General features: G+C 50.1%; 5 protein-coding genes across 5 annotated transcripts; all 5 read left to right on the forward strand.

The window, feature by feature from the left end:
- Positions 1–1,184: 1,184 nt before the first annotated feature.
- ACHE_40912S (F-box/WD repeat-containing protein) lies at positions 1,185–3,379 on the forward strand (the record flags this gene model as incomplete). Its single annotated transcript, XM_043279163.1, has 4 exons — positions 1,185–1,634; positions 1,701–2,335; positions 2,398–3,109; positions 3,167–3,379. The coding sequence occupies 4 exons, from the start codon at positions 1,185–1,187 to the stop codon at positions 3,377–3,379; spliced, it is 2,010 nt and encodes a 669-aa protein (XP_043136870.1).
- Positions 3,380–5,400: 2,021 nt separating this feature from the next.
- ACHE_40913S (MFS transporter) lies at positions 5,401–7,294 on the forward strand (the record flags this gene model as incomplete). Its single annotated transcript, XM_043279165.1, has 2 exons — positions 5,401–6,022; positions 6,084–7,294. The coding sequence occupies 2 exons, from the start codon at positions 5,401–5,403 to the stop codon at positions 7,292–7,294; spliced, it is 1,833 nt and encodes a 610-aa protein (XP_043136871.1).
- A 453-nt stretch (positions 7,295–7,747) lies between these two features.
- Positions 7,748–9,330, forward strand: ACHE_40914S (glycosyltransferase family 1 protein; the record flags this gene model as incomplete). The annotated part of the gene is made up of 2 exons (XM_043279166.1): positions 7,748–8,301; positions 8,364–9,330. 2 exons carry the CDS (start codon positions 7,748–7,750, stop codon positions 9,328–9,330), a joined length of 1,521 nt encoding a protein of 506 aa, XP_043136872.1.
- Positions 9,331–12,259: 2,929 nt separating this feature from the next.
- Positions 12,260–13,243, forward strand: ACHE_40915S (NAD(P)-dependent oxidoreductase; the record flags this gene model as incomplete). Its single annotated transcript, XM_043279167.1, has 2 exons — positions 12,260–12,307; positions 12,359–13,243. The coding sequence occupies 2 exons, from the start codon at positions 12,260–12,262 to the stop codon at positions 13,241–13,243; spliced, it is 933 nt and encodes a 310-aa protein (XP_043136873.1).
- Positions 13,244–21,422: 8,179 nt separating this feature from the next.
- ACHE_40916S (uncharacterized protein) lies at positions 21,423–21,701 on the forward strand (the record flags this gene model as incomplete). Its single annotated transcript, XM_043279168.1, has 1 exon — positions 21,423–21,701. The coding sequence occupies one exon, from the start codon at positions 21,423–21,425 to the stop codon at positions 21,699–21,701; it is 279 nt and encodes a 92-aa protein (XP_043136874.1).
- Positions 21,702–24,357: the final 2,656 nt, after the last annotated feature.

Consider the following 24,357-nt stretch of genomic DNA (forward strand, 5'->3'; position numbering starts at 1 on the left):
TCCACGATGTTTTATGGGGAGAAATCCGTTGCCAGTTATAGTTGAATGAAAAGGACTATTGTTGTTGTACTCTCTTGAGAATAAAAATCTGTCTGAAGCCACCGAGTGATGATGAAACACTTCGTCAGTCTCAAATCATCGATTGGGGACCAAGTGGTGGCCCATGGTCCAACCCGGCGTCTCAAGATCTCTGACCCAGGGTCTTGGGGCAAAGTGTATCTGCCGTGGAAGGATCGGGTTGATCTATCCTTTGCGCCGGATTCCGTATATCAGGAAGTGGCTGGTTCTAGTAGGTATTCTATTATGTATACCCCCTTATATAGTCGAGATAAAGGAACCTGAGATATGAGGATAAAATTCAATAATCTTTTGAAATGAGGCAACTGATGCATCTTTGCCTCTTGACGAAAGACATTGCCTTTGCCTTCTCGATGGCTTTTGTAGAAACGCGCCACAGCTTTAGGAGAATAATGGATTATAATTGCTTTTTCTCTTTCACTGACAGGTCAAAACAGTGAATGCAAAATGAAGAGCTGTATTTATGTGGTGAATAATTAATGGTTAATGGAGCTGTTCAAGTATAGTACCTCACTCGGGCCCCGTGCTGGCACCTGACCTCCCCTCTCGTGATCGAGACTCTGCCCTGTGTTGTTCTTACTATTACTACGGAATACTACTATTGCTGCTCTTTCTCGGCCCTCGATCGGCTTTTCTGTCCTTTCGATCTACTCTTCTCTGTCTTTTCTTTTTTATTGTAATTTCTTCTCTCTTTGCTCAATTTCTATAGCTCATCTTTGCCCCTTTTAATCTCCATTGTGCTCTTTTCCACCTTGTTAACCCCCTGATTATTCGTTTCTCGCCCGACCGTCCCGACTGCCTCGAAGACTGCATCCGACAACCCGCTCCCCCCAGACAGCATTCCTCACTCTTACCTCCCCCCTCCCTCCTCGGTTTCTTCGTGATATTTCTCTATGACTGAGATCAGGCCCAAAAAGGGTTGTGCGAGGTTCTTTCGATAAACCCAGAGAAAGGTTGGGCGGTGGTTATTCTTTTTCCTTCTTTTGACCGGTTCTTTGGGCACTCCGACACTCGGACTTCAAAAAAGGACCAGCACTTTCCGACGTCACAGCATTCCGTAGATCCATTTCTTCACGATTTGCTTGCTGATCCTGGTACTCAGTGCGATGCATCCCCGGAGTGTGTCTGAGCAGTTTGCGACTGCGCAACCCCGATCTTCTGCAGGCAGGGATTCGGTATCCGGTCTTTCAAGACCCGGAGCGTCGTCCAGCAGCGGTGGCAGTAACCACACCCATAACAGCCGGAATAAGACCGTGACCTCGATCCCTCCAAACCTCCTGCCGTCCGCACCGGCATCGCCTCCTACACCTGCACCCAGTCCGACGCCTCATCAGCGACCCCTAAATTGGCAGTCGTCTGCTGATGATGAGGATGACGCGTTTTTGGTTAATGCTCGCATGCATTTCTCCTCCCTGCCGAATGCGAAGAAACAAAAGTTTTTGATGGGCATATTGGGTCTCTGCGATAGCCAGCAACTCAGTTTCGTTTCGAGTTTTGTCAGTCCGCGGTTGAGGAAGGATCCTTTTATGGTGTTTCCGAATGAGTTGTGCTTAAGGGTAAGGCTATTGGTCATGGTTTGGATATTCACGGGCGCTGACTTGGCTCCTCTTTCTTGTGTCTAGGTACTCTCCTTCATCGACGATCCTCAGACCCTTGCAAGAGCATCCCAAGTATCGAGACACTGGCGGGAACTGTTGAGTGATGATATCACATGGAAGAACCTCTGTGACAAGCATGCATATGTATACCGTCGATTTTCCGAGGATGGCCAGAGCTTCGTCGACCCTTTCCATAGCCAGCCCCTACAGACGAATTCGAAAGCACGCTCGTTTAATGGGCTACGAGAGAGATCTAGCCTGTCCGATCCTTCTCGAGATTTATCCCGTACCCTCTCCGGAAACTGGCCCGTGACATCCTTGTCGAGTAGCACCCCGTCTCGAAAACGCCGTCCCCGACCAGCATCCTACCGATCTCATTTCAAACAAAAGTACATGGTTGAGTCTGCGTGGAATAAAGGTGGGAAATGCACGCAGCATGTTACGCCCGATTTAGGGGTGGTCACGACTCTACACTTGACGCCAAAATACATTATCTTCGCCATGGACAACGCTAAGATTCATGTGTATGATACCAACGGAAACAACCATAGAACCCTGCAGGGCCACGTGATGGGTGTCTGGACGATGGTTCCATGGGATGACATTCTGGTCAGCGGTGGTTGTGACCGTGAAGTTAGAGTTTGGAACATGGCAACCGGGTAAGGCAGAAACATGGGAGACCTTAGCGGAAGGGAAACTAACGGACCGATTCTCGATATAGGGAGAGCCTTCATTTACTACGTGGTCATACATCAACTGTTCGTTGCTTACAGATGTCGGATTCGAAGACAGCAATCTCAGGGTCCAGAGATTCGACGCTGCGGATATGGGATCTAGCCACGGGTACATGTCGGAATGTTCTTGTTGGCCATCAGGCAAGTGTCCGGTGTCTTGCAATCCATGGAGATACTGTCGTCTCTGGTAGCTACGATACCACTGCGCGGATTTGGAGCATTTCGGAAGGACGATGCCAGCGTACTCTGTCCGGTCACTTCAGTCAGATCTACGCAATTGCCTTTGACGGGAAACGGATCGCAACGGGAAGTCTTGACACAAGCGTTCGCGTGTGGGATCCGCACACGGGCCAGTGCCATGCTATCCTACAAGGGCATACATCTTTGGTTGGGCAGTTGCAGATGCAGGGCGACACACTGGTGACTGGAGGCTCCGACGGCTCAATTCGGGTCTGGTCATTAACCAAAATGGCGCCTATCCATCGCTTAGCCGCCCATGACAACAGCGTCACGAGTCTTCAATTCGATAGCAGCCGTATTGTGAGTGGTGGTAGCGATGGTCGGGTCCGGATCTGGAGTCTGCAAACCAGTCAACTGCTACGTGAACTATCCGCGCCTGCACAGGATGTCTGGCGCGTTGCATTTGAAGAGGACAAGGCGGTGATCATGGTAAACCGGGGTGGCCGCACCGTGATGGAGGTACGTTTAATAATCATTCAAGTGAGGCTGCAGGCAGATAGCTGACGATGATTCTAGATTTGGACCTTCTCGCCGCCTCCGGAGGACAGTGGAAAAGAAGCCGTGATTGTCGAAAGCGCCTCGAGTACGCCAGGTATCTGTACTTCCACAATCAACAATGACGACGGGCTTGCAGAGAGTACGAACAGGCAGAGAGCGCTGTTCTCGGCACCTCCACCTGACGTGGCCCTGAACAGCGATGACGACCAAATGATGCCTGATGCTCCATGAGACATGCTTTATTCCTATCATTTTCTTGCCTTCGGAGTTGGACGCTTACGGAAAATTTCTCCTCTTGCTCTATACGACAATTATCTAATGATTTCAGACGACTGCTCACGTTCAAGCGTCTAGGTCCGTCAAACATCAGCGGATCCCCTCAGGAGTTGGTACCCATTCATATAATGCGTTTCTTTGCCATGACGTGGCGTCTTCGCGTGCATGCAATGATTAAATTGCGGAGTTAGATTGGACGATGGGCGTGTTTCATTCAACTTGGCGACTCGTTCTTTTTTCACATTTTTTCGAATAGCGGATCTTCTTGGTCTTGAAGGTTCGATGATACCCACCTCTGGAGGTGATACGATATAACTTTATTCTTGCCATCTGGAACGCTCATACTTGTATTTTTGTTTTGGTTTGATATCTTCCAGGTGGTGGGTTTTTATGGTGCATGTGGTTTAGCAATGGTTGCATATTACGGATATTTTACCTTGCGTCTTTCTATTATGCTATTATGTAGTTGTTGATACATCAATCAGACAGATTTCTCTGTCCTTTTCATCTGAAGATAATGTAGGAGTCTAGCATCGGCCGGTAATGTACGCAGAGATTGAAGCCAAGAGATAAATCTTGGTATAACAACCCTCCCGCTTCTTCTCCCCGCATCCTCTCAGCTTTTTCTCCAGTCATCTATTTGCCGTTCATATGGCGTAACGGGAAATACAACACTGAGTTTCACATTATGAAGACACTAACCATCCTGCGATGACATTGACTGCGCTATCAAGGTCGCGTACAAAGGAAACGGCCCCACCTATCGTGTACCGTCGTCGTCTTACTGTTACGGCGCCCTACAAGGCCGAGTAGTGGGGAAATGCTCGCTATCAAACAGATGCTAACAGACCTGCATTGCGAACGCTGTTGCACAAACCTGTCATCCTTGATCCTCGTGGGTTGGACTGGTTCAGTTATCCGGCAAACGCGGCCATGGATGTGAAATGACGCTTATTCCAGCACCTACTCAGACTTGAGTCCCATGGAAGACCATCTACCAGGCTTACGAAAACCAATGTTTCACCACTGCAGTCGGCTTTAGAACCAGACATTGAAAGATCTCCTCGCGATTCCGTTCTCGAGATGATCGTCTAGTTACCAATCGGGGTCTAGACAAACGCATGAATATGATTTCAGATCTGTCGACATATCCATATCGAATTCGAATTATTCTCCGATGACCCTGGGAAATACAGAGCGGGAGTACCCCGGGGTAATTACATATATACCCAAGGTTGCCAGAACCGAGCAACACCGGTACACCGACGAACAAGCTTTCTCAGCCGTGGCGTATCGGATACGACGCCGTGAGCATGACTAGAACATCACCTCCGATGCCTGATCGGCTGTCAGATCTCGCTGGCTACGAGCTTTGAACTGGGTTGCATAGTTGCTAATGGATCGCCTCTGCTCGTGCATAAGTTTGCGTCTGAGTTGGCGGAAATTTTGTTCTGGGACATTTGGCTGCGGTCTGAGTTTGGCGTGTTATTAGGAATGCAAGGTCGATCCGCGCAGACTATGTACAAGTAAACATTATCCGGGCATGGTTTGTTATAAGGCAATATCTAACATTATCCTTGGCTTTTTCTCCCTTGCAGCTCCGGTATTGGTAACTGATAACAATCAGGGGAGGACAGAAAATTGTACTGGGATTCCACTGGTTCGGATGTTCGTTGCCGATATTTAATAGACAATCCTTTCGGTGATTGTTTTGTATTCGCAAACCGAGGTTCAACTCGGCTCTCGTTTTTTTTTTTTTTTTGGTGAAACGTCAACATCGGGTTCTTCGTTTCTCACTTTTCTCTTATTCTGAGTTTCCCCTCTGTCAATCTTTTTCCAATTATTGGGATCTCTGCTGCATTCGGGTGAACTTATTGTATCGGGCCGTGCATGTCATTCGGAGTAGAATATCAGGTCTGTCGATCTTTACTACGGAATTAGAACATCAAGCTGATAGACACCCAGTGATCATAGATATGTCAACGGAGCCTACGGGCGAGGCAACCGGGTCCTCCAAAATCCCCTTCTGGCGCACAGTCTGGGATCAAAAGATCGTGACCGACGAGGTCATTAACTTCCCCTACGATGGCTCCGGCACACCAGAGGACCCCTATGCCGTCTCTTGGATCCCCCAAGACCCGCGTAACCCCATGAACTGGGGATACATCAAGAAATGGTCCATCACATTCCTGGCTTCCTTCATCACGCTTGCAGTGTCACTCGTCTCCTCTGCTTATTCGGGAGGTCTCTCCCAGATTGTAACGGATTTCAACGCATCGGAAGAAGTCGCCATCCTGGGTGTGTCGCTGTTCGTGCTTGGGTTCGCTTTTGGACCTCTAATCTGGGCTCCGTTGAGTGAGACTTTTGGTCGGAGGAATATCTTCGTTATGACCTATGGGTTACTGACGGCGTTTAATGCCGGTGCTTGTGGTTCGCAGAATATTCAGACGTTGGTTATTCTGCGGTTTTTCGGTGGTTTCTTTGGTTCTTCACCGTTTGGGAATTCTGGTGGGACTATTGCGGACATGTTCGCGTCGTCGGAACGGGGGATTGCGGTTAGCATGTATTCTGCAGCGCCGTTCTTGGGACCTTGCTTGGGTATGTTTTATTCTACTAGAACCCTCATTTAAGTGTGACGACGTTTGCTGATATGGTTCAGGTCCCATCATTGGAGGATTCCTTGGTGAATCAGCCGGCTGGCGCTGGGTTCTAGGCCTGCTGGCGGCATTCACCGGCATCATCTGGCTGGTCATTACCTTCTGCTTACCCGAGACATATGCACCCGTCCTGCTGCGCCGGCGAGCTGAGAAGCTCTCTGAAGTTACCGGCAAGGTGTACCAGAGCCGACTCGATATTGATCGAGGCGGCGTGTCGACGGTCCAGATGTTGACGACATCGCTCTCCCGGCCATGGATCCTGCTGTTCCATGAGCCTATTGTGCTCTTGTCCAGTATCTACATGGCCATTATCTACGGTACTCTGTACATGTTGTTCGCCGCGTATCCAATCGTCTTCCAGGAAGTGCGTGGCTGGAGCCAAGGGATCGGGGGGTTGGCTTTCATCGGCGTCCTGGTGGGAATGATGATCGCTTTCACCTATACCCTTATGGATAACTTGAAATACACCAAGCTAGCGCGCCAGACCACCGGGCGTCTTCCTCCGGAAATGCGTCTGCCAATCGGTATCGTGGGAGCCATTGCTCTACCGATCGGGCTGTTCTGGTTCGCCTGGACCAACTCTCCGTCTATCCACTGGCTGTGTTCCGTCGCAGCTGGAGCGCCGTTTGGGTTCGGCATGGTTTTGGTCTTCCTGGGTGTCATGAACTATCTGGTGGACTCGTACACGATCTTTGCTGCCTCTGTCCTGGCGGCCAACTCGGCTCTGCGGTCACTTTTCGGTGCTATCTTCCCCCTTTTCACCACCTACATGTACCACAACCTGGGCATCCATTGGGCGACATGCATCCCCGCGTTCCTTTCCGTGGCTTGTGTTCCATTCCCGATTATATTCTACATCTACGGCCCCCGTATCCGCAAGCGCTGCACCTACTCCGCCGAAGCAGACGCCTTCATGGAACGACTCACAGCGAAGCACCAGGCCGAAGTCCAGCATGAAGAGCCAGCCAAAGGGAAGAGCGCTGCGTCAGATGATACTGAGAATCACGGTGGCAGTGACAATGACAGTGACAGCGCTGCGAGTCTCTCGACTGTTCCTTCGGCGGTTCCTTCTTCGCGACGGGTAACGAGGAGTCGGGCGGGGTCTCATGCGTCGCGACAGACTATTGCTACGCAGTATGAGGAGAATCCGTTTAACCTTGATCGGGTGAATACGCGCCATTCTGCTATTAGTGGTCATCGCACGAAGATTTGAGCATATTCCTATTTTGGCATGTGCCTAGTTTCGATGGACTTGATGTCCTAAGAACTGATCGGGGTTGACAACCACGACCACGAGGCATCAGCGCCAGCCAGGTTGATCTGTCAACCTTCTTTGGCACGAATCATTTCGCCAGTTGACTGACGAATGAAAGCTATAGTCTTTCAACTACAATGTCGATTGACTTGAAAAATTGGGTATCGGGGATAGAAAAAAAATTGTATATAGATAGGGCAAGGTGGGATCCTTGTACATACATATTTGCATAGACAATAATGCATAATATTAATGTGAACAGAGCATGAACAGAACATTCACTAACTATCAAAAAAAAGTCCTGCATTCACTGCATTCCCTTTGTTGTAGCTGTCACAATTTTTCACACCTCCATCGTTGTTGCCCTCTTAACCTCCTCTTTCCTCCTCACTCTCTCCCAGCCATGCAAACATGCCCACCATCCTCTTCCTCACCAACAGCGAACTAGGCCAGGCCTCGGTCTGCCTGGCTGTTGCCCACGAATTCCTCCTCCGCCCAACCTACACCATCCACATCGCCTCCTTCGCGCCCCTCCGCAGCTCCATCTCCCAACTTAACCTCCGCGCCATCTCCTTCCTCCCCGTCTCCTCGCGCTCCGCCCGAGTCCGCCCAGCAACCTTCCACATCCTCCCCGGCCCGTCCATGAAACAAGCCCTGGAGCAGCGCGACCATTTCGACGCCAGCAAGGCCTTCTGTCTCCACGGTTTGGGCTTCCAGGCTGCCCGCCAGGCGTACAAGGATGTGTTGACGAAGATTGTGGCGCCGTGGGGCGGGGAGGAGTATATTGCGATATACAGGGAGTGTTTGAATGTGGTTGGGAGGGTTCATCCGGACTTGGTTGTTGTGGATCCATTGTTTACGCCGGCGTTGGATGCGGTAAGGTCGATTAGGGAGAGGTTTGTGGTGTTGAGTCCGAACACGTTCAAGGAGCATGTTGTGCAGCCGAAGTTGGGGAATTTGTGGAAGTATCCTATGCACGTCTTCTCCTCTGATATGTGTGGATGGGCGTTGTGTTGACTGGTGACAGGTTGTGCTCTGGGTATCCTTATCCGCTGCCGTGGAGCTTGGTGCTTCCAAATGCGATTCTTGCTTTGCGCTTGCTGTCCTCGGTCAAGTCTAGTCCTCAGCTGAAGCAGGTGGAGAGAGCGCGCAAACGTCATGGTATCAAGCACGCCATTCCCGATATGTTCATCAATCCGGACGACAGGAAAGTTCTCACCGTCCTCCTCCCTGGCCACGCAGAGTGTGAATTTCCCTGCTTCCTGCCGGGCAAATTTACCCTCTGCGGACCGATCCTGCGACCCTATGCTCCTATCTGCGACGAGCATCCGGATCTGGCGCATTGGCTTGCCCAGCGGCCGACCGTTCTTGTTAGTTTGGGCTCGCTTGTGATGTTCACCCCCGCCATGGAGAGACAGTTTGCGCGGGGTCTGAAGATGTTGTTAGAGACGAGGCCGGATATGCAGGTTCTCTGGAAACTCCCACGCGCTGAGCCGCAGAGCACCTCGCAAGAAGGGACGTTGGAGTGTCTGTCTACAGAGATCAGCGAAGGACGCGTGCGCACGATGCCTTGGCTGCCCGTGGAACCTATCTGCATCCTGCAAAGCGGACGTGTGGAGTGCATTGTGCACCACGGCGGAGCCAACACCTTCCACGAAGCCATCAAAGCCGGTGTTCCCCAAGTTGTTCTCCCCATCTGGCTTGACACATACGACTTCGCCCACCGCGTCGAATACCTCGGTGTTGGCGTCTGGGGGAACCGCCAGAATGCACCGGCCGTCCAGGGCTACGAGCTGGGACAGACGTTGAAGCGCATGCTGGCTAGTGTGCAGAAGATCAAGGTGCAGCGGCGCGCAAGGGAAGTCGCGTCTGAGTTGGGGGGTAAGGAGGGCAGGGTTGTGGCTTGCGAGAAGATTATGGAGTTTGTGAAGCCGAGGCATACTTGGACGTTTAGTTTTCCGCGGACGGGAGAGAGTTATTGTGGTTCTTTTTGAGGTGGTTTTTACGTGGTCGCTAGGTGGGTTGATTAAGGGCATGTATCTATTTCGCCCAGTGCATTGTGCTTATGCTTAATTGTCAATACGCAGAGTCTAGTGGACAGTCGGGCTATAGAATAACTAGTCTGGATAGCTCGAAATGGCTAACTTAATTTGAACCTGTCTTAACGGGTACTTTGTATACTTCGCTTATATACTGATTCGTATGTAGGCGAGATACTGCCTCGCCTTAAATGGCCAATGACAGCCATCCACTCTAGAAGACTGGGAATAGCATCAAGGAAATCCTTGTTGGTAACTGGCGCACAACTCATTCAAAAGTTGCTCTTCCTTTTCTAACTGCCATATGTTACATGCCGCATAGAATAAAGCCCACGATGTGGCTGACCTGCTCCGTAAAAGTCCGTCATGATTTTCGCCATGACTTTTCTGTCTTGAAAAAGCTTCGGATCAGTTGGCTATGCCTCCCTAGTTTTGTGGGAAGTTGAATAGGAACATTTATAGGCGTTGAGCAAATGCGGCTCCCGTGATTATGGGAAAGCCCCGTTTGACATCCGCAAGTTAACCATGGCACTATCGAACCACCGAGCGACGTCCGACTGGCTAAAGATAATATCTTTCTAATAGGGAATTGCGGTCGTATAGGAACAGATTTGAAAAGTTGGCGACAATACTGATAGACAAAAAAGGTATGACTATGGCGATATGTGGTTGTATCTGCCTTTGCTAATAACTTGGTCTGTGTAAGGTTCGAATTATTATCCCAGTGGCATGGTGGGCTACTAGCTTCGAAGCTTTGCTTCTCTATGGTGGTAATCTTTTGTCTTGTGTTGTGTCGGCTTTGACGCCGCCATTAAAGCAAGTCGGTCACCATGTCTTTAGCCAAAATGGCTTGACTTATCGGACATTTCTCTCCGCAAGACGTAGCATACCAGGTTGTCTGTCAGCTAGAGTTGGGATGAGCCGTCCACTCGCAGTTACGGAACGTTCTCGGTTGACTTTCTGGAGCCAGCATGATCTTTAGAGCACCACTTGAATTCATCAGTTATCAATCGGCGTCGACTCGCAGTCGTGCAAGGCTCTCAGAGACACCAGCTTCCACTGCTAACGTGGTCCTACCAACACGTTGCCAGGCGGGAAGCCTTTTGAAGGTTCAGTAGCCCTATTCCATGCACTTTGTCCGCTTATCTGTTGACTCAATGGAATGAGTCTTGGCTGTTATCACTGGCTGGTGTGTGATCGAGTTGTTTTTTTGATCTGGGAAAGAAAAAGGAACTTTTAGCGGATCTGGGGTTAGCATCGGTATTGCAAGCACTTCTGTTCTTATGAGATATTCCATCCCACTCTCATTTTGCCTCATGACTCAGAAAACGTCTATATTAAAAGCAAACATTCATGTGAGGTACTGGTGGAATTCATTAGGTATAGACCAGGCATTCGGTATTTCCCTGCTCATCCACTATTCAGAATGCTTTCTTGGGCGCATCCAGTAAAGAAACTGGCCTCCATTTTCCACGAGGAGTGCAGAAGAGATTTGGCGGGGTTTTATGATGGACTGCACTAGCGTATAGGCGATGTCTCGCCTCAGTGATGCTTGAAAACTTTTCTGATCAGCAATTGACACTATTGAAATATTGCGCTTCAAAGTTTGTCAGATGTAGTAGGCCGCGACTTCATGCGGATTGACACGGGAGAACAACATAGGTCGACGGGAGTTATGTGACTGATGCTTCTGGAGGCTCTCTTCAGCACGTTGTAGACTCTACCCGCATAGCCCTCAACGTGGTGCAAAAAACTCATCCGCTGCGCCATGCCTTGTAATCAGCTTCGGGGAAGGGCGGGTTACCACTGTTGTTATTTGTTGTTATTAGTCGTAGCTATGGATTTGGATCGGACATATCGTCTGTAGTTTTCTTTTCCTTAGTCTTAGGCTCCGCGTGGCGCGACTGGTCCGTCAGCACGTATCCTGTTATGAATTCAAACAGCTTGTTAGCTTACCTTGGACCCATATATATGGTGAGAAATAGATGGAGAGAGGTGTGTAAAGTAATAGAAGTCGAAGGAGAAAGTCACATTAATCGTGAAGGTCTGCTGTCAACTCCGTCTTGGTTGGCACACTTGCACGTGCCATTCTCGATAGAACAAAAAATCCAGGTATCGACCTGAGGTCTCTGGTAAGGCCAAACGAAGACGCAATATCAGGTTGTTTTTATGAATAGACGGGTCAAGCTGATATAAATCGCATGATTGTCAAACTCCTTCGATAGCGTGAAGTGTACTTTGAAATTTCCCCTTCATTGCCGTTAATGGCCGTATAGAAGCTGTTGTAACTCGCGTATGGATGGAACAACTTTCTGAGTGCTCCTAGTTTGTATCTTGCATCTAAATGCTCGGTATGATGTCGGATAGAGGGCAATTCCCATTGTGTAGATGCTACATGCTTGACGAAGCAAGCCTTCAGTGCTTAGATGAAGGAATACCAACGGTGGATGGCAGCAATACTGCTTAGAGGCCTCTGACATTCACGTTCAGCTTTACAGTGATGCGTCACCCTATAAGCTATTCAGTCTTAGTCGATGCCGAAGGCCGACTTGCGGCAGTACAGTGACTCATTGTAATATGCGTGACCTGAATAATCCATAGAACAGACTGAAGCCAAACCATAAGCATTAAGATATCCCCATTCGGTAAACCCATAGACTCAGATATAGCAGCGGACACTAACCCCAATCCGGTATAGGGCGGGGAATCCCTCTGCTCCTCCCCGCTCTTAAACCCGAGGCGCAAGTCCGAAGAGTCAACATCGCGGACCAATTCCAGGCTTATAAATCAGTATTGTTGGATATAAAAGACACCCTCCTCCTCTTCAGAAATTAATGATCATCACATAACATTCCATTCACTCAATTGACCTACAACGGACACAATGGCCAACCAACACGTCGCATGGATCGGTCTGGGCAATATCGGCCGAGTACGTCATCCCTATATTCAAAAGAACCACGAGAATACTGACAAGCGCTAGGGCATGGTCCAAAACATCGCCGAAAAGGGTCCCCAGTCCTCTCTGACCATCTACAACCGGACAATCTCTAAGGCAGAGTCTTTCGTCTCAACACTGCCCCCCAACAAAGCCACCGTTGCCTCGTCCCTCCCTGATGCCGTGAACCCCGCAACCCTAATCTTCACCTGCGTTGGGGACGACCCGGCGCTCGGTCAGATCTTCGCTGCCATTCTGGAAGCTAAGGATTTGGACATCGCGGGTAAGACGTTTGTCGACTGCTCGACCGTGCACCCCGACACCTCGAGGAAGACGCAGGCTGCGCTTAGCCAGCGGGGAGCAGCGTTCGTCGCATGTCCGGTCTTCGGGGCACCTAACATGGCTGTTGCTGGACAGTTGGTTGTTGTTCCTGCGGGCTCTTCGGAGGCAATTGAGCGTGCGAGACCGTTCCTGGACGGTGTCACCGCACGTGCTACCCTCCCGCTCACCGGTAACGAGGACGTCGGCCGCGCAAGTCTCATGAAGGTTCTCGGCAACACATTCATTCTGAACATGGTCGAGTCGCTAGCGGAAGGCGTCACCGCAGCCGAAAAGACCGGCCTGGGCGCAGAGATGTACGAGCAATGGGTTGCAACGATGTTCCCCGGCGCTTTTGCGAAGTATGCGGAACGGATGACCTCTGGTGACTACCACAAGCGCGAGGAGCCGCTCTTTGCTGTTGACCTTGCGCGGAAGGACTTGCGTCATGCGAGTACGTTGGCGAGTGATGGGGGCATGAGATTGAGGAGTGTGGAGGTTACGGATGGGTATTTGCAGGAGGTTAAGAAGGAGAGGGGGGAGAAGGGCGATGTTGCAGCTGTTTATGGGGCGATTCGGAAGGAGGCTGGGTTGCCATTTGCCAACAACTAGGTTGTCTGTTCTTTATACAGAGTATATATATGCCCCTATTCCGTAGCATTATTTCACGAGCGACTTCGAATTACCTGTTACGGGACCCCGCCGCTTTTACAAGGGTCTCGGAGTGATCAGGGAGCGTCCTTCGACGCTCCGGGACACGCACCGTAGAGCCCAGCTCGCTCCGGGAGCTCCCGGAGTATCTACCTGACTACTCCCGGAGCACTCCCTGAGCAGTCCTCGAAACAGGCGGTAGTCCCAATCACGTGATACCAAAAAAAAAGAAAAGTATGGTCGTTTATACGGTGCTCACTAAACAACACTCAGCCCTCTAGAATCGAACCTCAGCATCCAAGGCCGATATGGCTCAGTGTAAATTACGTTACCAAAGTTCATCAAATTTTCCGAACCATGACGTTAATGGATCATTGGTTCATCAGGGCATTAGGAAATCATTTTGTCTCGTTATGGCCTTAAGAAAGATAAATAGAGAATGCTACTCCGTTCAGACCTGGCTTGACTTGTTTCATACCTAACAAACAATCTATTTGAAGTGCACCTGGTGGTTTTACTTGGATTTCAGAAGACTGCAATCATGGCTATTGTTTCTTCAGGGCGAAAGCAAAAGGTAGACAAGAGCGAGACTCGTCGAAAGCTACGTGAAAGTCGAAATTATGATCCTCTTGTCCACCAAAAGGAAGATGCCCAGAGAAGTCGTGGCAGAGCCTTCATGGAAACTAAGGAGTTGTACAGAGGAATAGTAAAGCTTTATGTGAGGAGTATGTTTGTCAATCGCTGGACTTGGCCTTCAAGCTGACTTTCATATCCTAGGTTCATTACGAGTGAAGGAGTGATACCAGCTGGATTCCCTGTCAAAGACAACTTTCCTGTTCCCAAACTAGAAGAACTCAAGGCGCTTTATTCGCCGGTACATTGCTTCTACAGAAGGCAGCATTGATGATAGCCCGACAATGAGAACCGTTCTTATCCTTCCACAACAATTCGTTCCGGGGTTCTTGTCACAACCTGGCTTGTCTCGTATCGTACCTAGGGTTCTAGTTAGTTGTATTTCGAGACAGGACACTTACCCTAAGTGTCTTCCAAGTAATCGTACACAATGCCCCTCCGGATCCGGTTCAATAAGTCGTATGTGTCGATGGGTATATCGTCCCCTCCAGGCTCCATAAGATAATCAAAAAGTAGAAACGGTAAAGGTAACGAATAGAGAAACAAGACCAATCGAGTACGTATACTGGGTTGTTGCTTAAGTGCGGACGAGTCAGAAACTAGAAAGTAACCAATGCTGAATGACTTGTATTGATCGCGAAAAACTAAAACTAGGTACGTGAATGAGCGTCCTTATATAGCTTTCCATCGTGCTTGCTGGTAGTTGGTTTGGTAGTATCGGTGGTAGTGGTGAACTACCATCTCGACTTACTCGATGGACTGATGAGGATCTATCGGACAAATAGTCGGCCCGATTACCGAGGCCAGGGGAATCTTTATATAGGTCGGTGTTTACACGTATTTAGACAAACTCGACACCATCAGACTCATACGCCACCATCGACGCCATTCCGGAGCGCCTCAATAATGCCGCCTGTCACCAGGCACTCGGCCAGAGGCCACGCCTCAGGCGGTCCCCGCCACGGGGATAGCCCCCGGGAACAAGGCTTAGCCGCGCTAGTGAAAGCCCGCAAACACCGAAAACGCGAAAAGCCAGATAAACAGATGGAGGGAGACACAGGCGAGCCAAATGCCTCGCCTCCACCCCCAACACCTCTGTTCATGGACCATGAAATGGCAACCCAGACGCCACCAGCTATGCTGGAGCCACAAAGCCCAAACAAACAACTCGAATTCGAGCTCCGAAAAAACGCCAGCATCGCCCTACAAGCCCGAGCCAAAAAAGAAGAAGAGGAAGACGAGGAGATACTGGAGTTCCTCAACATACTGGACAAGAAGCTCTCCTCTATGAAACAGAAAAACCTCCCCAGGGCCTCCTCTTTTGGCAAGGCCCTCCAAACCTTTGCGCACAACTACTTCACCCAACCCAGTGCCAATGCAAATAACCAAGGCCACACAGCCAACCCAGCCCCAGCTAGCCCCCCCAAAACGTATGCAAACGCTATCCCCACGCCCAAACCGAACAACACTACTGGAAAAAAACTTGTTGTCTCAGCCCCTAAGCCAGCAAGACCTCTTCGCCTTTTCCTTCGACTCCCAACAGACCACCCTGCCCGACATGCCAGCCCGCATGCGGCTCTACAAAAGCTTCGCAGTAGCCTAGATCCAGCAGTCACTGACGCCATCAAGGAAATACAACATGTTCCCACAGGGCTCGCCATTGGGCCTAAAGATGCCCAAAGTGCAGAGATCCTACTTGACAATAAGGATGATATACAACAGGTAATCCAAGGCTCTAATGCTGAGCTAGAACAGAGATGGGCAATCTTTGTCATTCCCGGTGCCATCAAACAATACATTGGCTATGATACCTCAATTGTCACTGTAACAGAGCAAGCAGCAAAGGAAGAATTTAAGCTGCAGACAGGCATCACGCCCCTAAAACTACACTGGTCCAAGAGGAGCCAAGAACACTCTCTCAATACAGACAATGCAGCAACAATGGTCCTGGCAGTGCCAGAGACTTCCGCCTCCAAGATTCCACCTTGGGTCCATTTCTTCGGCAAGAACCTCCGCATTAGACGCAAGATCATAACCCCCAAAGTCCAACAATGTGCCTGTTGCTGGGACTACCATAGCCCCCGGTCCTGCACCCGACGACCCAAATGCCGGCTATGTGGAGCTAAAGACCACACTGAAGAGGATCACAAAGAAAGCACCCAACAATGTGTCAATTGCCTTAGACCTGCTCCTGCTGACCATGCACAATGCCCTGTACGGCCCAGTATCAAGCAGGGCATTTTGGTCCGGGTTCCCAAGACACAGGTAGCAGCTATTCGACGAATTGAATCCAGTCAACAACGAACTCCACCATCCAAAAGCATGGAGGACAGCAACCAGGATAAACAAACAGACACTGATGGCTCCTCCAAGAACACTGCTGTAGAAGCAGTTCCCAGTCCCACATCGCCTCAATGAGATATGACAAATCTCTCTCACAACTGCGGATCCTCCAAGTCAATGTGGCCCGGAGCCCATCTCCGCATGAAGCTGCTCTTCAACTTGCCTTTGAACAAGAATATCATGTGGTTCTCATCCAAGAGCCATGGATCTCCAACTTCCGAGAACGACGCCTTTCCAAACATCATCCTGCTTTCCAACTCTTCACACCAATAGAAGACTGGTCAAACAGGCCACGCACCCTCACATATATCCACAAACACCCACAACTCAAAGCAGAGCTAGTGCCACATGGCCCCCAACCCAGCCGGGACCTGACAGCGGTCCAGGTAGGCTCAGGAGACCATCAGCTGACTCTGCTAAACCTATACAACGCTCCCCCACGGACTGTGGACTCTGGAGAGGGACTGAAGCACCTCACAAGCCAGTCTCTACCAGTTGGGCCCTGTCTTGTGGCTGGAGACTTCAACCTGCACCACTCTCAATGGCGAACCAATACCAACTTCACCTCACCTGGCGCAGAGCCATTTCTACAGTGGGCAGACCAACAAGGATTGCACCTAACCCTCCAACCGAACACCCCCACACGAGGGAACAGCACCATTGACCTAGTTTGGGCCAATAGTTCTCTCATTTGCCAAGGCACACATACAGAACCAGCACCAGGATTCCCAGCCCTGACAGATCACATAGCAATAAGCACATCAATTCACTGGCACCCTGTCAACAACAAAAAGCCAGTGCCACCCCTCCGAATGGCTACCATGCAAGAAGATGTATTTCTTTCAGCCATACACAAAGAAGCAGCAGCATTGGGTGAACCTCCACCAACACAGCCGGACCTCACACCTGAAGCTCTGGACCAGCACACTTCTGCAATCATACAAACAATCAAGAATGCCCTGGAAGTGTCCACAAAGAGAGCCCATGCTCATCCATCAGGCCATAGATGGTGGAATGAGGACTGCCAGGAGGCAGTCTCAGCCCTCCGAAGAGTCTCACGAGATCCAGATAGCCCCCCAACTGAAGTAGGAACAGCACAACGAAATTTCCGCTGCACAGTTCGCCAAGCAAAACGGCACTATTGGCGTACACAACTGGATAACTTCTCTGACAGCAAGGACATTTTCAAAGCAATCAAATGGAACAGGACAGAAGGGACCTTCCCCACCCCGCCACTCAAAGATGGTAACAGAACTCACACCACTGCCAATGCCAAAGCAGAGCTCCTGGTAAAAACCCTCCTCCAGAAGGCTGCCTGTACAGAAGATGTCCCTGTCAACTGCAGCAATCCAGGGGCAACTCTCCCCTTCCCAGACATCACAACAGAGGAAGTTCATCAAGCTATTTTCCGAGCCAAAAGCAGCACACCTGGACAGGATGAAATATCAAATGCTGTCCTAAAGAAAGCCTGGCCGGCCCTCGGCCCACACATCTCAGCACTATACAGACACTGTGCTGCAACTGGTTGGCACCCAACTCCCTTCCGACAAGCCCTGTTGGTAGCCCTCCCCAAGCCAGGGAAGAAGGACTACAGTAGCCCACGCTCATACAGACTAATTGCTCTCCTCTCTACCTTGGGGAAAGGACTAGAACGCCTTATTGCCCGGAGATTAGCTTGGATAGCCATCAAACACAAGGTCCTCCACCCCCAACAATTTGGGGCCCTCCCCTGCCGTTCAGCTACCGACCTGGCAGCAGCATTGGTGCACGACATTGAGGAAGCATGGGCCCGCGGCCTTCTTGCCTCTATGCTGACTTTGGATATCAAAGGCGCATTTGACGCAGTCCTAAGAGGCAGGCTAATCCAACGGCTCCACGATCAAGGATGGCCCCCTACAGTACTCCACTGGGTAGCGAGCTTCACCCAAGACCGAACAGCAGCTTTACAGCTGGATGGACACCAGAGCCCAACTTTTGCAGTCCCAGCAGGCCTGCCACAGGGCTCTCCAGTGTCACCAATCCTCTTCATGCTGTACATTGAACCCATTTTCAAAATAGGGCCAGCAATAGCCCGCAGAGGTCGATTTGGATATGCAGACGACATCTGCCAACTGGCTGTTAGCAAATCCCTTGAAGAAAATACAGCCAAACTGCAAAACATTGTGATGGATCTGATATCATGGGGCCACAGAGAGGGACTCACTTTTGATTTAGCCAAAACAGAACTCCAACACTATGCCAAAGATCGGAAGGGCAATAACCCCACCTGCACAATCTGCACCCCAGAAGACACAGTGGAGATCACACCTCCCCCACTCCACGGGGCCACACGCTGGCTAGGAGTCTGGTTTGACCGAAAACTGAACTTCAAAGCACATGCCCGCACACTAGCAGGCAAGGCCAAACAGGCAGCAGGAGGCATCCAAGCCCTGGCCAACACTGTACGAGGGGTCAAGGCACCACTATTGCGACAAGCAACAATAGCTTGTGTGGTCTCAGTCCTATGCTATGGAGCAGAGGCATGGTGGCCAGGAATGAATAGACCAGCACAAGACAGCTCAGGCAGACAAAAGCCCATCTCCAATAGGGCATCCATCCAACTAGCCTGCCTGGACCGGGTGCTCCGCAGTGCACTGTTAAAACTCCTCCCGGTCTATAAGACCACACAGACAGCTGTACTGCATCGAGAAGCAGCCATCCCACCAATGGAGCTGCTCCTCAATCAAAGACGCCGCAGACTGGCAATCAGAGTACATGAATTAGACACCCGACATCCTCTACACCGCCGGGCCACACACCAGAGAAGCTTCCACATCAACACCCGCCTGCTCCGGGCCTTAGACCCACCAAATTTTCACACCATTGAACAGATAGACCCGCTGCTGACAAGCCCCTGGGATGGAAACACAATCCCCAAAGAGCAGCCAACTGCAATCAATAGGGCACAGGCCAAGGAGAATTTCCATAGGTGGCTTACTTCTATTCCACCACGATCGATGGTCGTCTATACAGATGGATCAAAAGGAAAAGACAGTAACGCTGCAGGAGCCGGCTGGGTGGGCTACTGGGGTGCCTGCAAAACCAAGATCTTCAGCGGACACAGGAAACTCCCCAACCATGAGGTCTTTGACGCAGAGGCCAGAGGGGCCCTGCTTGGACTGCTGATGGCTCTTAAGGACCCCAATGCACAGCACTCCACAAACCTATACATCTGTTTGGACAACCTGGAAGCAGTACAACAACTCCAATCCCGGGGCCAACCCACAGGATCGAGCCAATCAGTCTTTAAACAGTTTCAAGAAGCCGCCCGGACATGGCCATTCTACCTGAGAGCACCAAACACACAGCCAGACAGGGTGCAGGTGAAATGGGTACCTGGACACTCAGGCATCAAAGGAAATGAAGAAGCAGATAAGGAGGCCAAGAAGGGCTGCCAGGCTCGCCCAGGTCTCCCCCTACCACCTGCCTCAATAGCAGCCGCCAAGCGGGCAGCCCGGACAGTGCACTGGCAATGCTTTGCACAATTCTGGGCAGAGAAGGCCCCTGAACACTATAAGGCCCTTGGCATAGCCATAGAGAAACGGCCACCAGAGCTCCAGCTCCCCCGAGCAGCTCTGGGTCACCTCCTTGCTGCCAGGAGCGGTCACGGTGATTTTGCTGAGTACCATGAGCGCTTCAAACATGACAATGCCCTGTTGACATGCTCATGTGGCCGCAGAAAGGAGCCCTCCCACTTCTATTTCTGCCGTGACGGTCGCAAAGCAGCAGCACATCCATGGGGCCAACAACCAGTAGCGGACATCCTCACCAAAAAGGCCGGATTTACTGCATATGCGGATTGGCTGGGTAAATCACAATTCTATACAGCCATCTGTAAACGCCATTAGGATGCTGAGTGCATCAAACCTGGGAACCTCTAGGCTTACCTCTGGCTCCCTCCCCCTCCTCCCTCCTATTCTCTTTCTCCTCCATTTTCCTTTGTTCACCCCCCCCTTTTTTCTGGTTTCCTTCCCTTGATTTCCTTAAGGAAACCCCAAGACGCCCAATTCGCTGTCTAACAGTTGCGAAAACCCAAGCAGCCCCCCGCGCGGGGGGCTACCTGTATTTAGATGATAGATGGTAGTTTAGCTAGAGAACAGGCAGTTCCGATCTGCCCGTCGTATGTCCCGCTCCGGGACCAGAGCCTCACCGCCTCGGCGGTAGGACTCGCCCCCCGACGTTAAATAGTACACACACACACACACACACATACACGTATTTAGATAGTTAAGCACTCAAGCACTTGTTCTACGTGTGGTTACCATAGACTTCAATATTACTCCTTTCGGCGTATACTAAACTCTCCATCGTCTGTACGCCATATAGCCTCGTGCAGTCGGATTATCGGCTCCCGATTCCCCGAACCTGAGCTACCCGCTCGTTTCACAGATATACCCCGGAGGGAGTAGCCGGAGGAGTATACATTAGGGCATGATATGATTGGAGCGACTCAGAATATACTCCTTGAGGAGTAGACGTAGGAGTATACCGGGAATGATATATAAGGACGCTCATTCATGTACTTAGCTTAGTTTTTCGCGATCAATCTCGTTAATCAAGCATTGGTTACATTCTAGGTTACATTCTAGTTTCTGACTCGTCAGCACTTGACCAACAACTTGGTATCGTACCAAGTTGGCCTTGTTTCTCTGTTCGTTACCTTACTGCTTCTACCTGTCTTACGGAGCCTGGAGGGGGCGATATACCCATCAACGCATTGTCGACACATATTGGACCTGGACAGTCATCGAAGCATACGCGCATTGGAAGACACTTATGGTAAGTGTCCTGTCTCGAAACGTAACTAACTAGAACCCTAGGTGCATACGAGAGAAGCCAGGTTGTGACAATGAGCTGCAGAATCCTGAGAGCAGTATGTGCTTTAAAGTATCTCCCTTTATTAGATATAGTCACATAATTAACCTTATAATTAGGAACTATTCGGGGTCACCTGCACTGGTGTTCTGGACAGAGCATCAATATGAGTTTCCAACACATGCAAGCCTTGCAAGGGATTTCTCTCGATTCCTGCAACTGGCGCAGGCGTAGAGCGACTGTTCATTACTGCTCGAGATGTCTGCACTATCGTCGGGGCTCGCTCAGCCCCAAAACAATCCAAGATATAATGATGTTTCTGTGTACGTCACGATTTGAAATTGAGGAGGAAGAGCGTACATTGATCGATGAATATCTCTCAAACCAAGAAATTCAGGCTGCAAATGAAGAGAAGGAATTACAGACGCAGATGGATCTTGATCCAATTAGCGATGATGAGAAGGATTATGCGCTCTCTGCCCAATATCAGCCTGCCCCTGAGGTGCCTAGTCAACATAGGCTAGATAAACGTCGAAACAGTGTTGCATCTGAGCATGAAGACCAGGGATCTAATGAGCTGGAGGTCTGATATCCTGGCTTTTTACCTCTACGCTTAGTCTGTAAAGTAAATAACAAAAAATACAGTCTCAATACTGCATAAATTATGCAGGTTATGAGGTCCCATGTTTGTCTTGTTTGTCCACCCTGAGGGTTGAGGGTGACCCTGAGGGTCTGGCGAGGTCTAGCCGTGTCGTCTTCATCTCCTCTCTTTATACAGAAGGAGCAACAGAATGTCTTTCACACTATCATGTCCTTCTACAGACCAACAGATATAGCATTAGAAACGCCCTATCAGCCGCAGGCGGATGACACAAATTATATCATACATAAGATCTTCCCCCCTTTTCTCACATCTTTGCCATAAGTGTCTTAGCATAGGGAGAGTTGATCCGGAAGATCCTCAAATCTCGCCCATGTTCGCTAACCCGCCTAAATTTCCTGATAATGCCTTATTTATCACCCCTGCTCAAGATCCATTTTCTATTGAGGCAGAGAAACTGGCTGAGACCCTCCGGGAGACGGAGGGGAAAGTCACTGTGTGTGTGTTTGTAAAGATGGACAGGTGTACCCATGGCTAGGACAAGGAGGCTGTCAGGTGTACTTCTCAGCTAGGCGAAGGAGGAAGCGTATGCATTGGCTGTCAAGGTATTGCAAAGGGGAGGTGCTGGATGGGCGCAAGCAGAGTTGAAGGTGGGAGTTTAATTTTGATACCCATTTATGTTATTCCAGAACCAGAGTAACTTAATGAACATCACAAACTGACGATGAATCAATAAATCTCGACGCACGGCCGACCAAAGGGTAGGCAGGATAAAGAGCACCGGCATAGCCCAGCAATATTGCCAGCAGTTTGGTCGCTTCCATCGTTGACACTGTTTCAAATTTCTAGCTTTGCACATTTCCTTCAATATCCCTGTTGCTCCCAGCGTGGCCGAGACGTTCGATAATTTCACGAGTTGGCACTAGTTCTCGATCCACAATAAGATTCTTCAGCACTCCGGCCAGGATCTTGCATCTCCACCAACAATACTCAAGGATGCGACCAAGAGGGACTATGATTTTGAGCCCTAAAAACATGAAGGAAACTCTCACTAGATAAGCTAATAACTTCTGAAAGGGATTGAGCACGAGGAGAACCAGAGATACTCCTAATGCCGATGCTTGATCAAGGTCACCGATCGCAGCGGACGAACGTGGAACAGGGAAGCCAAACTCTACCTGCCAGGAGTTTCCCTCTCTTAGATGTTTTCTCTCAGATCCCGCCATCAATAAGAGAATAGGAGTATTTATTAGGGCGGCTAAGGTACCAGCCTTTGAGTGCACCCTGGGCGGGGCTGGTGTCGATTCTGGGTTGAAAAGGCGTGGGAATTTTTGCGTACACTGCGCATATCCAGCAAGAAGGAAATAGGGATACAAAGGTAGCGCCAGAATAAAGTAATGGGTGAGCCAATAGGAAAATGACAAGATAAAGGGCATTGAAATCGTTTCGCCCTCGATATAGCTCAGCCGGAGTCCCAGCACAATCTGAGAGAAACATCCGACAACAAACCAAGTGATAAAGCGCAGGGACGGTCGGTTCTGAGACCAGTCCGGAATGATTGCAATGCATGAGAATCCCAATGCGGCTTGAGCCACCCTTGCAGAAGCTTCGTCCTTCGCGCTCCATGGATGACCGGGAGAGAGCATATGGCGCAACATTGGCAACACGGATGCTATAAGAGGATACAATGCAGCAGAGCAGGTGGTGGGGTCAAGGTGCGTTGGAACTTCTACCAGATTACCCTGGTGGATCAGGAACTTGACTCGATTGCGAAGCTCAAGTAAGTGGAGGATAAATTCCCTGTGGTGCATTCGAAGCCATGGGAACTCAGCAGAAAGGCCTTCGACGAGCTGTTTGCTTGCAAGAGCCAAAGGCCTAACCCTCTCCATACCCTGATCTAGGTCCGTATCATTTAATAAGCCGTATTCGATGAATCCAGGGTGTTGATTCGAATTTTGTTTTAAAATTGACGGCATCACGTTGAGAATCATCTCTGCACGTTCGCCCAATAATTCCAGGTCATCCTTTGCTGGCACCAGCAAACGAATGCTCTCGGCATGTGCATTCAGCAATTCCTTGAAAAATATTCTAATTTCGACACGGCTCTCTTTGAGGTTATTTGGGTTGAAGAGGAGTTTTAGCAGCTGTCTGACAGACGAAAGTTTCTCGTCGTAGATGCTGTCTTCGTCGATGCCTCCTGAGTATTGGGACCTGTCATTATCGCGACCGTCGCCGGACATCGTTACACGTCCCAGTATCGGTGGGATTTCCGAGACTTCACAGTCCGCATCAGGTAAAGGGTCAGACCAAACAAGTTTGAACAGCGCGGGACCCGCAGCAGGAAAAGTGGCGCCTAGACAAGTGATAACCCAGGCCCAGAATGCCCCAGGGCCAAAATACCCTGACACAGTAGAGTAGTCGTCAATGTGTTCTGCTTCGATACGTATAGGAAATGTTATGCCGATCGCCACGAGACATTGAATAAGAGGCCATGGATCTTTCGGTCGCCAAGTTTTCAGGTCGATCAAAGATAGCCGAGGCCAGATCTCGCGAGGTCCCAGAAAAATGAAGGAATGCATTGTTATCGGACTCTGAGGTTCATGGCAGTTTTTTCCTGGGATTGAATGCGAAGATTATTGTTCCA

The sequence above is a fragment of the Aspergillus chevalieri genome, chromosome 4 (genome assembly GCF_016861735.1).
Source record: "Aspergillus chevalieri M1 DNA, chromosome 4, nearly complete sequence".
Taxonomy (NCBI): Eukaryota; Fungi; Ascomycota; class Eurotiomycetes; order Eurotiales; family Aspergillaceae; genus Aspergillus; species Aspergillus chevalieri.